Source organism: Morone saxatilis, unplaced genomic scaffold (genome assembly GCF_004916995.1).
Source record: "Morone saxatilis isolate NCDOM2014 unplaced genomic scaffold, NCSU_SB_2.0 Contig6, whole genome shotgun sequence".
In the NCBI taxonomy this organism is placed as follows: Eukaryota; Metazoa; Chordata; class Actinopteri; family Moronidae; genus Morone; species Morone saxatilis.
In genome coordinates, this window is record NW_023340206.1 from 2,113,595 (window position 1) to 2,128,996 (window position 15,402).

General features: G+C 41.3%; 3 protein-coding genes across 3 annotated transcripts in view; 1 reads left to right on the forward strand and 2 right to left on the reverse strand.

The window, feature by feature from the left end:
- The window catches only part of zgc:110699 (uncharacterized protein LOC325371 homolog), a 5,273-nt gene extending 1,020 nt beyond the window's left edge, over positions 1-4,253 (reverse strand). The window contains exons 1-6 of the mRNA XM_035677909.1: positions 4,202-4,253; positions 1,839-1,895; positions 1,643-1,716; positions 1,073-1,211; positions 462-555; positions 82-153 (exon numbers count right to left, since the gene is read on the reverse strand). Coding sequence (XP_035533802.1) covers positions 82-153; positions 462-555; positions 1,073-1,211; positions 1,643-1,716; positions 1,839-1,895; positions 4,202-4,253 — 488 coding nt within the window. The remainder of the gene's footprint in view (positions 1-81; positions 154-461; positions 556-1,072; positions 1,212-1,642; positions 1,717-1,838; positions 1,896-4,201) is intronic.
- Positions 4,254-4,888: 635 nt separating this feature from the next.
- On the reverse strand, positions 4,889-11,986 carry LOC118340044 (NADH-ubiquinone oxidoreductase 75 kDa subunit, mitochondrial-like). The gene is made up of 19 exons (XM_035677890.1): positions 11,879-11,986; positions 10,164-10,240; positions 9,595-9,686; positions 9,101-9,208; positions 8,886-8,962; positions 8,702-8,783; positions 8,398-8,528; positions 8,106-8,291; positions 7,834-7,968; positions 7,609-7,723; positions 7,290-7,435; positions 7,070-7,198; positions 6,633-6,762; positions 6,309-6,469; positions 6,047-6,201; positions 5,760-5,935; positions 5,534-5,668; positions 5,294-5,366; positions 4,889-5,180 (listed from the first exon to the last, which is right to left on the reverse strand). The coding sequence occupies exons 2-19, from the start codon at positions 10,234-10,236 to the stop codon at positions 5,089-5,091; spliced, it is 2,196 nt and encodes a 731-aa protein (XP_035533783.1). The 5' UTR covers positions 10,237-10,240; positions 11,879-11,986; the 3' UTR covers positions 4,889-5,088.
- Positions 11,987-12,969: 983 nt separating this feature from the next.
- unc50 (unc-50 homolog (C. elegans)) overlaps positions 12,970-15,402 on the forward strand; it is a 4,554-nt gene continuing 2,121 nt past the window's right edge. Inside the window, exons 1-4 of the mRNA XM_035678008.1 lie at positions 12,970-13,073; positions 14,058-14,329; positions 14,532-14,652; positions 14,765-14,904. Coding sequence (XP_035533901.1) covers positions 14,062-14,329; positions 14,532-14,652; positions 14,765-14,904 — 529 coding nt within the window. The 5' untranslated portion in view covers positions 12,970-13,073; positions 14,058-14,061. The remainder of the gene's footprint in view (positions 13,074-14,057; positions 14,330-14,531; positions 14,653-14,764; positions 14,905-15,402) is intronic.

Genomic DNA, 15,402 nt, shown 5'->3' on the forward strand with positions numbered 1-15,402 from the left:
GAGGGGATCTTTAACAAGTAATTTGACCATAATGTGAACTGTGTGAACTAAGTGTGAAGTTATAATACAGCTGAACCAAACCTGATGAGCTGAAGCACTGCTGCTTCCACAGCCAAAGCGGCTTCTGCCACCGACAGCTCCCTGAAAACACACCTACACACACACACACACACACACACACACGTATTATATATATTGTATAATGGCAAATTACCTTCACAAATGATACTCAATATACATTTTATTAATTAGATGCACATTTAGTTAACAAAACTTACTGTCGTATTATCTTCATCAAAACAACAACACACTGTAATTCTTAACAATATTCAGTACAGATATTTGGTAGCAATATTAACAACACCTGTATCAACAACACAACATCTGTAATATAATTTTAAAAAATCAACAAAATAAACAGGAAAGAACTATTGATTATGATGTACAACACACAAACAAACCTTAACTCTTTGGCCAGTCTCTGTCCTTCCTCTGTTGGCACCTCCCTGCCGATTTCCAGGTCTGCCTTATTCCCTACCAGCACTGTGGGAACAACTGACACACACACACACACACACACACACACACACACACACAAAGTGAAACAAAGTGACAATAACCCGGCAGGATGATGCAATGGCATGCAGAGTTGGGAGTTTACATGTAACCTACTGAGCACCGGATGGCCTACCAAGTATGGAAAGCGTGTGTGTGTGTAAAGGTGACAATAGACAGATGTCAGAGTTAGAACAGAGACTGGACTTAAAGAGCAAACATAGTGAACACACTGTTCCTGTGGAGATCACACTGCTGCAGTAGTTACTATTGATGCCGACAAGATAGTTTGTGTTAAAGGACATTGGAGAAAAGCCAAAACTCACAAAAGAGATGTTTTCCCTTGTTACCTTTCTTCTGTCAAATTAGTGACTTTAAAGCCGCTATGTGCAGGATTTAACATTTCTAAATTTGATGACTCCTAGTAGTGTGTGTAAGACTGACACTATCTGCTGTCACAGCCAGAGGACTCTCCTTCAACAGTCCCTCCATTAAGAATAATAAGTTAGTTTCCTACCCAGACTCTGTTTGGTTTGGTCGATAAGTTTCTTGAGCCGAGGGACCTCCAGGAAGCTGAGGCGCTGTGTGATGGAGTAGAGCAGCAGGAAGCCGTCTGCCCAGCGGATGGAAGACTCCAGAGAAGCCACAGAGTTCTCCTGCAGGAGATAACATCAGGTATTGTTAATAAGAGAGCAGTGTCCATCTTCTCATTTAACTCAGCAAGAAGTGTAGGATTTGGTGGCCTCTAGTGGAGAACGTTGCAGGTTGCAACCAACTGAATAGCCGCTTGCGTTTCAAACGTTAAGGAGAAACATGGCAGCCTCTATAAAAGGGGACCTGCTCCCTCTGTAGATAAAAATGACTCATTCTGAGGTAACAAAACCCAACAATTCCTATCTTCAGGTGATTATACTATTATATTCCATTTCAGCCAATATATCCTCCTAAATGTTACACACCGGACCTTTCAGATTAAGCAGCTAAAATGTTCTGGTTAAAACTGAGGATGCTGTTGGTTGTGTCTACGTAGACAAACGTCTATTTCCAATTTGATGTAAAACATTATTAAATAGAAGTCAGAATTTACCTTCCAAGCTATATCCAAAATCTCCAGATCAACAGTTTCCTGGTCCAACACCCGACTGCATCTGTAGGTCACCTCTGTAAAAACACAGACACATTATTTTAAACTGTCTGTGAATGATGCGGGTAGGTTGCATAACCCAATTATTTTGTTCCACATCAATAATGTTTATTGTAACAAATATCCACTGCAGTCTTACCCTTCTTATGGTCGTATTCGCCAATGAAGCGCTTGGTTATAAAACGAACACACAGTGCTGGAGACACAAAACAGACATGGTCACCAGAGGGCCAACTGCCAGAAACACAACATACACCAGCTAATATATATACTCAATATACTGTGAATGCACACATATGGAGTCTGATTTACACATTAGCACCTGATCTGCAGCCTGCTGCATGTTCATGCGTTATGTAGTCATCCCTGCTTTGAGAATTATCCTCTTAGTAATGGTACCTGTCTTGTTTAAACAAACGCAGAAGTGCTTTCTCTGTGTTTGGGTGCAAGGAGTCTGGATGGGTTCATGTTTGTTTGACGTCTGTGTCTGGTGTTCGAGGGCTCCCTGTATTCAGGCAGGACACATTAAAAGGTTCTTTAGGCTCGTTCAAGCTGTTATTTGAGGCAGAGCAGCTGAAAAATGGCTTTGTTTTCATCCAGTATCAGGAACTAAAGCTTGTTGTCTACCCCTGTAACATCTGTATCTCGCCACAGACATTTTTGATATTATGTGCTGAGGTTTCTGCTCCCACCACCAACACAATGGAGGTGAATGGAATTTTGTTTGTGGTGCCCAAAGCATAAAAAAAAGTTGTTTTTCCAGAGGCAATCCACAGACTTCACTGTAAAGAAGTAATAATATAACTGACAACTGTTGTCATTTACTTGGAATAATGTTATGAGCTTCCAAGGTTATCCAGTCTCGAGAACAAAATTTTCTCTAGATTTTGGAGAACCAGGGGCACATCCTGTATATTTTACTTACTCCACACTTATTGAGAATGGAGTTAGGCAAACATGTCTAGTTTCTAGGAAAATATGTGTACACATGAACTTTACTGTAAGTGTGTGGTAGTGTAAGAGCATCTAAATGAAGGTTACACTGGTTTTAATAGTCTGTCCAATGCAATGTTAGTGGTTAAAGTGCTACACTGTAAAAAAATACTCTTACAAGTTAAAGTCCTGTATTGAGAATGTTACTTAAATAAAAGTATGTAAGAATAATCATGAAAATGTTCTTTTTTTAAAGAATAAACATGTCCCCTGAGACTGTTGTGCTATTATATATGATACCATTAGATTATTATGACTCATACATTAATATAAAAGCAGGATTTTACTGTTGTCGTTGTCATACGGTTGAGGTGGAGCTCGTAACTATTTTGTACAGGACTGTAACTAATGATTATTTTCATTATGGATTCATTTGCTGATTATTTTCTCCATTAACTGAATGTTTTTTTTTTGTTTCTAAAAATATTTTAAATGAGTGAGAAATGCCGTCACTATTACCCAGAACCCAAAGTGACACCTTCACATTGCTTGTTTTGTCTGAACCAATCTATTTTTAGCTGATCCGTTGGAAGTGTGTCTTTTGTAGGTAAAATGACTTAAAACCATTATCAAAAATAGTTACCAAAACAGTTTTTGTCAATCAACTAAATGATGCAGCTCTGCTTATTTTTGAGGCTGATACAGATACTGATTTTAGAAGGAGAACTCTGCAAAGGTACGGCTGCTGCCTTAAACAAATAACTTTTTAAAAGAATATTTAAGTGCAATATATTAATTAACATTTCTGAGAGCCGCTTCTCCTTCTTTTATACTCTGTCCCGCTTGTCACACTTTTGTAAATCACAGTGTAATCTGATGGATAAATATAATCTGTAAATATAATCCATAATATATCTAAGCAAAACATCATATTTTATAAAATCTCAGAATGTCTTATAATGTAACTAGTAGCTACAGCTGTTAAATGATTACAGTGAAGTAAAAAAGTTTAATCTTTGCCTCTGAATTGTAGTGGAGTAGAAGTATAAAGTGGCATGAAAAGAAAAGACTCAAGTACGAGTACCTCAAATTTGTAAGTAAGTACAGTGCCTGAGTAAATATAACATTCCACCACTGTAAGTAATAGTAGTAATCTGCACTATATAATCTGTGAGGCTTTGAGGTTTTATAATGTTAGAGGTCTGGTTGTTACTTTCAGTTTATACTTGTTATTTCTGACAAAGTTGCATCCTGCTCTGTTTTGCCACCATTAAAAAGATTTGACAAAACAGAGACATTAAAATGTAGCAGTTTCAGGAGACACAGGAGACGTTTACACTTCAATACTCAGGAAGAGGGGTCAATGTTAGACCTGCGTAAGGTTTCCATATTTAGCAAAACCTCTTCAATCGTGAACAAGATTTAACCCCCAACTTAACCTCTTTTACTTTGTGTTTTCATGTGATGAGCATGTGACAGTACCTATACGACTGTTACATAATCCACAAAGTGCTCACACGTTCCCATCCTGTCTCTCCACCTTCCTGTCTACTGCAGTCTGTAATCTACCTGTTTTTCCAGTGTTCTGAGCTCCCAGAATTAGGAGTTTAACTGGAACCATTTTCCTGTTGGGTCCAATAATTAGCCCGCTGTCTGTTCCCGCATTAAAACCCTTCAAAGAAGAAGAAAGGAGGCAAAACTTAAAATCACAAATACAAAAAAAAGTAGAACCAGAGAACTACATGAAGCAATAATACTGACCTTTAAGTAGAAATAAATTACTGACCTTTAAGTAGAAATAAATTCCAGATACAGAGAGGAGTACAATAATGAAGTCACTGTGTTCAGTCTCAGACACTGGGCAGACAGGGAATGAAGAGATGGGACTGTCTTCTCTCTTTTTCTCTGTGTGTGCCTCTCTGCTTCTGTTTGGTTATAAGAGCTCTCTCTCTCTCTCCCCCTCTCTCTTTCTTTCTTTTTCTTTCTTTCTTAGGGAACAATATATGACAAGAGTAATTTGTCTGCAGGAACAGAGTCCAGATCCAGACACCAGTATCCCATTCTGGATCTATTCAAGACACATATACACTTTTTTTTTTTTAAGACTTTCAGTGGTTTACAATCACTCTCCAAAGATTTGCCCATAAAGAGTTAAAGATACTGTACATTAGTGACTAGGAGGAGGAATGATAGAGGACGTCATGGCAAGCGGATTTCAACCAAAAATGCAATAAATGAAACCCACTCAGACTGGAGTAAAGACATTTTTAAGATTTTATTCATATTTCATACTTTTCTCAGCTATATTCAAGAAAGATTCGTTCTCAGGAGTGAGAACCGTATACAACAAACATCAGGGACAACTTTAAATTATGGAGCGACACCCTGTCCGTTCAGTGAAGTGTGTGTTGTGTTGGCAGAGGAGAGAGTTTATTGTTGTAGGTGTTATCAGGTGTTCAGCAAACTGAAGGCTCGTCGACTGCGGCCGCTCCTTCTGTCACGGCTTTGACGCATTTGGCCATCGTCTGGGAAGCCCTGCTAATAGAGTCTGAACGCGGAAGGGGAAGGGCAGAGGAAGATTATTTTACATTTTTATGCATTTATATTTTTGCCTGTGTATCCACTAACAGAACACACACACACACACACACACACACTCACCTGTCATATAGAAGTCCTTTGCTGTAAGTTGAGGTGGTACCAGAGGAGCTGCGATGAGGTCCTGGTTCACAGCCTGCGAAGAAAAGAGTAAGGAAACAGACACAGGTCATTTTCTTCTCACGGAAGTTAACCAACTCAACAAACTTTCCAGCTCCAGAAGCTCTCAAACCACAAAAACATTTAAAGTCTGTCTGTACAAACTCAAACTCTGACTCTGTAGGTGTGTGTGTGTGTGTGTACCATGGCGAGTTCATTAGCCTGTTTGAAGTAGTTTGCCTCCTCTACGTCGTTATAACGGACCAGATTAGGAGAGACCTCGGCTAGTCTGGAGCGGACCTCTTCCAGAGTGTCGTAGGGCAGAGTCACACCGGCCAGCTGCAAACACAAAAAACACGCGTTACTTTCAAGGTCCACTAACTGACAGTACGGAGGTTAGTGTGTGCTATGGGAGGGGCGTCCTGCTGACCTCAGATAGGGCCCTGATGATCTTCCAGTCCTCTCTGGCCATTCCAGGAGCGGTGACGGCCACCCGGGTTTGTTGGCTCCTGCCTTCGGTGTTCACATAGGTGGCGTTCTTCTCTGTGTATGCTGCACTGGGTAGGATAATGTCCGCCATTGGTGCTCCTACGTCGCCATGGTGACCTAGAGGGGTGGAAAATTATCATGAGTGAGTTTTTTTCCCGCCTGTCTTGGATGTTACCTGACTGAATGTGTGTATGCTCTTTGTGTGTGTGTGTGTGTGTGTGTGTGTACCCTGGTAGATGATAAGGCTGCCTTCAGGTAGGTCGGCTCTGGTGATGCAGCCGGCATCCGCTCCCAGCAGGAACAGGACTTTGGGTGGATTGTTCCTGATGGCGTTCACACCGGGCTTGTAGCCCAGGTCCAACGCAGCCACCTGACTGGCCACTCTGCTCACACACACACAAACACAAAGTATGAGCAGGAAGCCTCTAAGGTACCTTACTAATAGAGGCTTGAGTCCGAGTCCACACTCGTGAGCATTGCCACGTTGTACCTGTGCAGGACGTTGAGGACTTTCCACCCCTCTTCCACTCCACTGCTGGTTCTGGCGTTCTGGGCGATGGTGGAGACGGCGCTCAAAATGCCGGCTCCGTCTTCTCTCTGCAGAGCGCTGCTGCCCACGACGACTACTGGGCGTTTAGCAGCTGAAAGGACCTGGAGACAGGGAGAGGAAAGGAAAGAATTTAAATAAAAGCTGCCAGAAACTCAACTGAGGGCTGCCAGAGAAAGAGAAAAAGATAATTCTCATCGGTTCATAAATCAGCACCAAAGTTCCCTCCAAGTGTCCTCTAAATAAGGCTACGTGTGTGTTCATTACCTGGCAGAAGGGGTGCGTGCCATTAGCCAGATCCTTCAGCACAGAAGTCTCCTCTCCCAGATGGTCGTATGAGTAGCTCAGATCAACATTGTGGCCCACCATGGCAACACGCAGCTCATTGTGGAGCCAGCTGACAGAGGAAGAGGAGGAGGAGGAGGAAAGACAGAAGGAGGCGAGTTACATATGCGAGACAAACCCAAATATAATGAACGCAAACAACAGCACAAGTGAGTGTGTTATAGCAGGAGCTGGGTACCAACAACTGACTATTTCTTGGCTTGAGCAGTTACCAGACCATGTTTCCAGTCTTTATGCTAAGCTAAGCTAACCGGCTGCAGGCTCCAGCTTTATATTTAACTGTTAAATATGAAACAGCTCGACCTTCTCATAAAACATTTGGAATAATAAATGCGCAATGTCTTTGCAATAGAGTTTACCTCTTGCGAATTCGGGCGTTGAAGAGCGGGGCTTCGTAGCGCGGGTTGGTGCCCACGAGCAGCAGCAGGTCACAGTCCTCGATGCCGGCGATGCGAGAGTTCAACAGGTAGTTGGAGCGCAGGTCAGTGCTGCAGAGGCCGGAAGAAAATAAAAACTGTCAGCTGGAGAAGACACACTGCACAACTAGAAGAGGCTGCGGGGAACACACTGCGGTCTTACCCTGCACCCGCCATGGGGAAGAGCTCCTCGGTGCAGAGGTTTTCTGAGTCGAGTCTGTTGAGGAGGTCTTTGAGGGAGACCAGAGCTTCGGCGTCGGCCATCCCTCCTGCAATGACGGCTACCTCACTGCCCTGCACGCTCTGGAGCTGCACACACAGATTTATGCATATACGTTTAAATATGAGAACACAACTAAAGTGTTATCACAAATGACCTCAGGCAGCAACACACAAATATCACCCGTCTCCAATCGACACACAATAAGTACAGAAAGAGGAATAAACAGATGGATCCAGTATAGAAGCAAACACACACTTACTGCTCCAGCAACACGAGTAAGAGCCTCCTCCCAGGTGGTCGGGGTGAGCTGACCTGACTCATCCTTCACCATCGGCTGGGTCAACCTCTGCCTCTTCAGACCATCATACGCAAACCTGAGGATGCACATTTTTATTCTCTTTATTCAAGGTACAACCAATAGCAACATATATGTCTAAGTGGACCGATCTTTGACATGATCTACTGGCACCTCCTGAACCCTTACCTGGTCTTGTCAGAGATCCATTCTTCGTTGACGTCTTCGTTCAGCCTGGGCATCACCCTCATCACCTCGCCGCCTCTTGTGCTCACCACGATGTTGCTGCCCACGGCATCCAGCACGTCGATCGACTCCGTTTTCCTGCAAACACAGCAGATTCAGCCAAAGAAAACAGCATGATGGAATCAGACACACAAACTGAGCAACATGCTTTAAATTGATTAAACAGCTTGCTTCAGGACGGTCAGAAAGCTCATATCTTCTAACCCTTTTCCTACCTGGTCTCCCATGGTCGTGCGGTGAAAGCGTAGGGTTTGGAGGTGAGCGCTCCGACTGGACACACATCGATAACGTTGCCCGACAGCTCCGACATGAACATCTTCTCCACGTACGTCCCGATCTGCAGGTTGTTTCCTCTTCCTGTCGTTCCCAGGTCTTCAACGCCGGCGATCTCACTGGCAAAACTACGGGAAACACACACACAGGAATGCATGAATGTATTTTACCACTTGAAATAAGAATAGCAGATCATCACTTTATTCCATATAAATATGGATGTTTGTGACTCACCGGACGCAGCGTGTGCACTGGATACAGCGGGTCATGATGGTTTTGATGAGCGGCCCGATATTTTTGTCCTCCACCGCTCGCTTATTTTCTGAGAAACGACTGCGGTCTGAACCAAACTGCATGGACTGATCCTGGAAACACAGCAGGAAAATGTTACTATTTTTTATTTACTATTTGTTACTTTTTCTGCTGTATTGCTGTAGCAGCAAACGCAGATATTTCTAAAAGCTCAAATAAAACTGAAATTATTCTTTTCTTTCTGTGAACTGACCCTTTAACCTCCATATACTAGTTGTTTGGTTACCTGCAGGTCACACTCTCCTCCCTGATCACAGATGGGGCAGTCCAGTGGGTGGTTGGCCAAAAGGAACTCCATCACTCCCTCTCTGATGAGACACACACACACACACACATGTTCACCAGGCCTGTTAACAATAGTTCGTTAACTTTGGAGACATTTTAATCACATTTTAAATTTAAATTTGGACCTGGCTTTGCGTGTCTTCTCTGAGTTGGTGAGGATGTTCCAACCCTTCATGACGGGCATGGCACAGGCTGCTACCGGCTGAGGAACAGCACACACATCCATTAGACAATAGCAATGCAAGCATTTCCGTGCACTAATATGCACTAATGCTAACTAATGCACTAATAATAATACACTAACTAATCTGCCTAAACACAAACAGATGCACTCTGTTACCTTTGGGGCTTTCTCAATCTCCACCAGACACATACGACAGTTTCCTGCCACTGAGAGGCGCTCATGGTAACAGAACCTGGGGATCTGGATTCCCGCCTTCTCACAGGCCTGATGGGGAAATTAAACATTCATCAGGCAAAACAGCAAAAGTTCTTCCTCCCTTTTTTAAAAAAAAACAAAAAAACAATATGTTTATTGTTATTACAGGAAAAGTACTACATCAACAGTAGCATGGGACCTTAACCCTCCCAGTAACCACTTCACTAAAAAATAGAAAGATAGAGAATTTAGTAAAAAAGAAAAGGAAAACAAAATGCCTGCAATAGATCCAAAAGTATTTCACAAGCTTAAACAAACTTCTCATAAATCCTTCTGACCTTTACAGAAAAAACGTTATCAATCATATAGATCACAACAGTGTACAAAAATACAAAGTACAATATGAAGGGACTGTATACATCTGTACTAGTTTGCAGTAAAATAATGTTTCATACCTGCAGCACAGTAGTTCCAGGCTCCACCTCCAGTGGCTTCCCATCAATAAACACTTCCACCATGTTGCTGGCAGCACGCACTGAAGTACGCACTGAAAGCACAAACACACAAAGGTCAAAGTTATTGAAAATGAAATGAAACTTGACCAATAAAATGAGTCTAAAAATATATTCAGTTCAAGACAAAATGAACATTGGGGGGAACTGAGTACAAGATAGATATATCCTTAGTTTTTTTTTTTAAATGACCTAAATGTTGTCAATGTGTAAGCTTCTACCCAAAAATTAACAAAATACACTGAAATTGAAGTAAACTATTCATGGGATGCGTCTGAAAATTAAAATGGCCTGATATGCTGAAAAACACCTGAGGTCAAATAAAGAAATGAAACACAAAAAATATAAAATACAGAAATATAAAATCATGAATTTACTCCCAAAACTACCAAATATCACAGTTGCTCAATTCCCCGCCGCGGCGCCAACCTGCTTGCTGGTTACTTGACACACACACACACACACACACACACACACCACACACAACACACACACACACACACAGGTCTTACCAGTGTTGGAGGGAGCCAGGCTGCCCTTGGCGGCTCCGGCCAGAGCTCGGCCGACGGTCGGCAGACGCAACATGACGCTGTGAGAGGAAAACAGAAAAAACCTCATTCTGATATTGTCTTTAATTGATTATAGGTATTCTAGCAGATTCATTTTGCTAACCAACTAAAAACTGACTAATTGTTTCAGCTCTACCTCACACCGTGTCCATGTTTGTTAACTAATTATAATCAAGACATAACAAACTGGCTGCCAGAATATCTCTCAAGTCAACGGTCCGCCTCTCTGAAGTTGCCGCCTCATCAGAACGTCAGAATTACTTTTCTAATTAAAATTTAAAATAAAATGTGGTGTTGTGAGATTATGTTTTCTCTTTCAATAAAGTCGAATTATTTTTCATCAGGAAGTTAGAAAATTCCAATAAATGAGAAGTATGTTCAATTAAGGACAGCTCTTTTGCATCGAGGCTAATAATAACGCTGTCTACAGTTGGGACCGATCCAATCCAATATCAGTATTGTGTCCAGGTACTGAGGTCATTTACTGACGTCACCGATCCAGATTCCATAGTCTGATGGTTTCATGACAGCCAATCTGGGGCTTTTCTGCCATTAATTCGTTTGACTGCTGTTCACATATATGTGTGTGAGGATCAGCGAGACAGAGGGAGAGGAAGGGAGGTGGTGAAAGACAGATGGATGAAGAGAGAGACGTACTAATGATACCTGTGTGGTTGTCTGAAAGTCTCGCATTGAAATGAGGAGGGCTGAATGCACGTTTAAGAACTATGTACTTGTATCTGCAACAGTCAAAATTCAGGTTTTGGAATCGGGTCGTAACCGAGATAAAGTGGGCCGGTGGCATAATTATAAAATAATATTAAGTGAACTTTATCTTCATGCAAGGCCTAGCTGCAGGTATTGAACAATAATATTTACTGTTAACAGCTGGATTAACTCTTTTCAGCCCAAAGCCTGACAGTACAGAAGATGACACACACACACAGACTGTAGGTTCCAGGTTAGAGTCAATGATTAGTGTATGGATTCAGATTCAGAAAGCATTAACATGAAGTAAAATGTGATGTTCATTTTTTTTCTATCTTTTTTTTGGGGTTAAGGTCTTCAATTTTAAGACAGAATAAAAAATGACCCCATATACAGAAAGTCACATTGCTCCCTTTATTTTTCAGATAACGTTATTAGACAGCCTCAGAAACGATTTTTTTTAATCAGCATTTTCACAGAGACGGATTTAATGCAAGGCTGATGTATTTTAAATGTTTGTGCATGTCTATCTAACAAACTCATAACCCAGTTACAGTGAATATAACCACAGTTACAGTGGCTGGAGCTAGCTCGCTTAATAGCTCACTGTCAACAACAACAAGTCATACTCAACCACATAGCTATCGTATAAAGACGATGCCCTCTTTGCAACGAGGAACAAAAGCTGCATTTCCGAAACACACTGACACAACAACATGTTTAGCACGATTATCTACAGTTAATGTCAGCCTGAGTCCTCCAATGAGGACTCCTTGCTCGCCGGCTAACAGCTTTAGCTTAGAGTACTACTCAAGGACACGGGCACTGCACTGTAGTACGGGGTTACTGCGGGTAATAAGGTCAAACACTTCGTTTTCATTTGGTCTTGCAGTTAAACAACATATGGATTTAATAGTTTTATAAGTGCACAATATGTTTCTGTTTCTTACCTTTCGCTATTTGGCCTTCTTGACCAGAACAGCGGCGATCTGAGTTATACTACCAGTCTACTAGCTATGGCGTACTTAGCGGAAATAGCATGGTCTCCTACTTCCGTTAGAAATAAGGTCCCAAATTTCACAATAAAAGTATCTTCAACACGTAAACATAACTAATATAAATAACTGCATTAAACAAAAGTATATCTGATTGGCTATTGCCCTGGCTAGTTTTGGGTTTAATTGCTATATACTGCTATACACATTTCAATTATTTTTTTGCCTTTTATTTGTCTCTCAATAATAACATTACCTGTTTTTATTAAAACAAAAATCAATACGTCCAGGTAGTGTGCCTTCAGATAATGATTGCATATTTAGCCTAGAAAGTCACAGTTATGTGAATGAGCACACATTTCTTCCAAAAGTGTAGCATATTCAAAAAGTTTTCTCACAAATATGTTATTTATTGATATAAATATATAAATGACAGTAGTTGGTTGTGTGAATATAGGCAACATAAAAAAACACAACAAAAAGGGTTCTACCTCCATTTTCAAAATGTAATTAAACACTCTCTTTCTTTCACTAGAATACAACTGTTAAACATCTTTTCTGTAAATGCATACATACCTGTAAACTGTGGCAAGATATCAGCAGATGTATCTTTATGTAACCTTGAGCTCCTACTGGAAAATGTGTTTTGTTTTTTCAAGAACCAATACTATATATTAAAAACAGCATTTTCTAATCATAATCAATCTCATATTTTTTGGCAAAGTTTTACACTCATAAATGTACATTTACGAAAGTAAAACCTCACATTCATGAAATAGAAATGAAACTATATGTTAAAACAGTTTAAAAAGAAAAAGTTGTTCTAAAACTGAAACTGTAACTAATATATTTAATGTTTTCACTGAAGTCGCTTTCTATTTATTTGTGTTTACCCCTGTTTTATGTCCGTCTCTATTTATCTGTTTGTATATCTCCTCGCTTACATGTATGTTTAAATTGAACTGGTATTTGTTAGTTGTATCATTGTCTTTTTTTAATTACATTTAAAAAGGAGGGGGGCGGGGCTACAGGTCGATACAACCGGAAGTAGATACGTGTTCATTTTCGCGACAGTTCAGGAAGCGTCTACATTCAGCTACGGAAAGCAGGAGTTGGTGCTTTCTCCTGCGAAGGAGTACAGCAGAAACAGGTGAACTATCTTTTAAGACAAGAAGTTTAGATGTTTAGCTAACACCAAACAGTGGCCGCTGCGTTTACGCCGAGCCTGTAACCAATAAGACCGGCTGGGCCTTCTCATCTTATTAAAGTAGCTAGTTAGCAGCAAGCTAACTGTGCCTGCTAACAAACACAGCGCCAACTAACAAGACAGTTAAATATATCTGCTCTTTAGGGGTCATTGCGCTGAAGGTAACTGGTTATTAGTTCATGTATTAATGCAGTTGCATCATGTTTATGTGTATCTTACAGTATGTAGCATAGGTTTGCTGTAGCACCTTCTGTTTCTGTGTTGTCATTCTTTTTTTTTACAGCTGTTTGTTTGCGGCTCGTCGGCGGTAGCATACTATAAGATCATATGTTAGTAATAACTCATTTAAAAGGGCATGTTACAGACATTTGAGATTTAAATGCGTCTTCGTTTTATACAATACTGCTGGCACCATAGTAGCTGTACTTAAGCCTTCACTTTGCAAGTACATTCATATAGCCTAGATTCATCATTCATATATATATATATATATATATGTTTCATTAAACCTTTGAAAAGTATGGGAACATATTGTCTGGCTCACCTGATTTTCTATTTGTCACTGTGAAGAGTAGATTGCGCTTCATCTGCAAGTGACAGACTAAAATAACAAATCAAAAACATCCCCACGTTTTTTTTTCAATCTGACCGAAGAAGGTATGCTAAATCAGGCTGTCTCTCTTCCTGCCCACAACAAAATGGACATTGTATAAAGAGTAAGTTCTCAAAAATGCAAATGAATCATTCAAATCAAGTTCACAAGTCATCCCAAAGACGTAAAGGTCCATGTCCAGTTCACAGATTCAGTTTCACGATAACTCCCTCATGTGTACAGCAATTCACCCCTTCCTTCTCTTTCATCTTCCTTTCTTTCCCCACTTCTCCTTACCTCCTTCTTTTCCCGCGCTCCTCTGATCTGATATCCAGCATCATGTTGCCGACCACCTCGCCGCACAGCAACGGCGCCCTCGGCCCTAGGGATGCGGCACGTCACACGGCGGGCGCCAAGCGTTACAAGTACCTGCGACGGATGCTCCACTTCAGACAGATGGACTTTGAATTTGCCATGTGGCAGATGCTTTACTTGTTCACATCACCACAGAGAGTCTACCGCAACTTCCACTACAGAAAACAGACCAAAGACCAGTGGGCCAGGGACGACCCCGCTTTCCTGGTCCTGCTCAGCATCTGGCTCTGTGGTAAGACTCTACTCATGTGGTCCACTCTTGATGTTAGCATCTGTTTACTCGTGTCCATACCTCTCTTTTTGTGTGGCCTGCTTTACCTGTTTGATTCAATGTAAATAGACACATTTAAACTGGTCTGAATGTTGCCAGATGAAACCTGGTGTTTACACTGTACGGCACTATGATAACTGAACACTCCCTTTATTCACTGCAGTGTCAACAATAGGCTTTGGTCTGGTGCTGGACATGGGAGTGTTGGAGACTCTGAAGCTGCTGCTGTGGGTGGTCTTTGTTGACTGTATAGGAGTTGGTCTGCTTATATCAACCCTTATGTGGTGAGTAGTAAGTTTGCTTAGTTGATTATATGAATAAAATGTAGGTAAGATGATTTTTTTACTTTAACTTTGACTTTACTTCATGTGAAACAGTATTTCTTGTGTGTTCCAGGGTTATCAGCAACAAGTACCTGCTGAAACAACCCAGCAGAAACTTTGATGTGGAGTGGGGCTATGCGTTCGATGTTCACCTCAACGCTTTCTACCCCCTTCTAGTCATACTGCATTTCCTGCAGCTCTTCTTCATCAACCGTAAGTAGACAGTAGCCCTTCTTACAGTGATTCCACAACAATACAACTTTGCTGTTTTTACACTGAAGCAAAGAACAGCGCCATGATGCCCCTTCACTGTGGGATTTTACATAGCAGGCTCTACTTCAGTACCCCTTGAACGTAGGCAGAGCTTATCATCTTGGCAATGCTTTTCCAGCATTTGGGAAACAACACATGGCAGTTTTACTTTGGTCTTATGAGGCTGCAGCCTTTACTGACTGAAATATTTACTGCTAGATTGACTGCTCACCTTTTCCTCTGCACCGCACACATTCACAGATCTCTCTCTAGGTCATCCACACACTCACTACGGATTACAATACAATTCGATGAATACGATTAGTATCAGGACTTTTTCAACAACATAAAAGATGAAGACATCAATGATAATAAAAAGGTTCTTACAGTGTTCTGTTATAAAAAAAAGGTACAAAAATGGGCGAGGGGTGGGCTAGACGGGACACATGTCTGTGCAGT

Coding starts and splice junctions, on each gene's coding strand:
- LOC118340044 (XM_035677890.1), bottom strand. CDS start 10,236: ATGTTGCGTCTGCCGACCGTCGGCCGAGCTCTGGCCGGAGCCGCCAAG. Junction 8,784..8,885: donor GAGAAGACACGCAAAGCCAG/GTCCAAATTTAA, acceptor GTGTCTCATCAG/AGAGGGAGTGATGGAGTTCC. Junction 5,936..6,046: donor CAGCCTTATCATCTACCAGG/GTACACACACAC, acceptor CCACCCCTCTAG/GTCACCATGGCGACGTAGGA.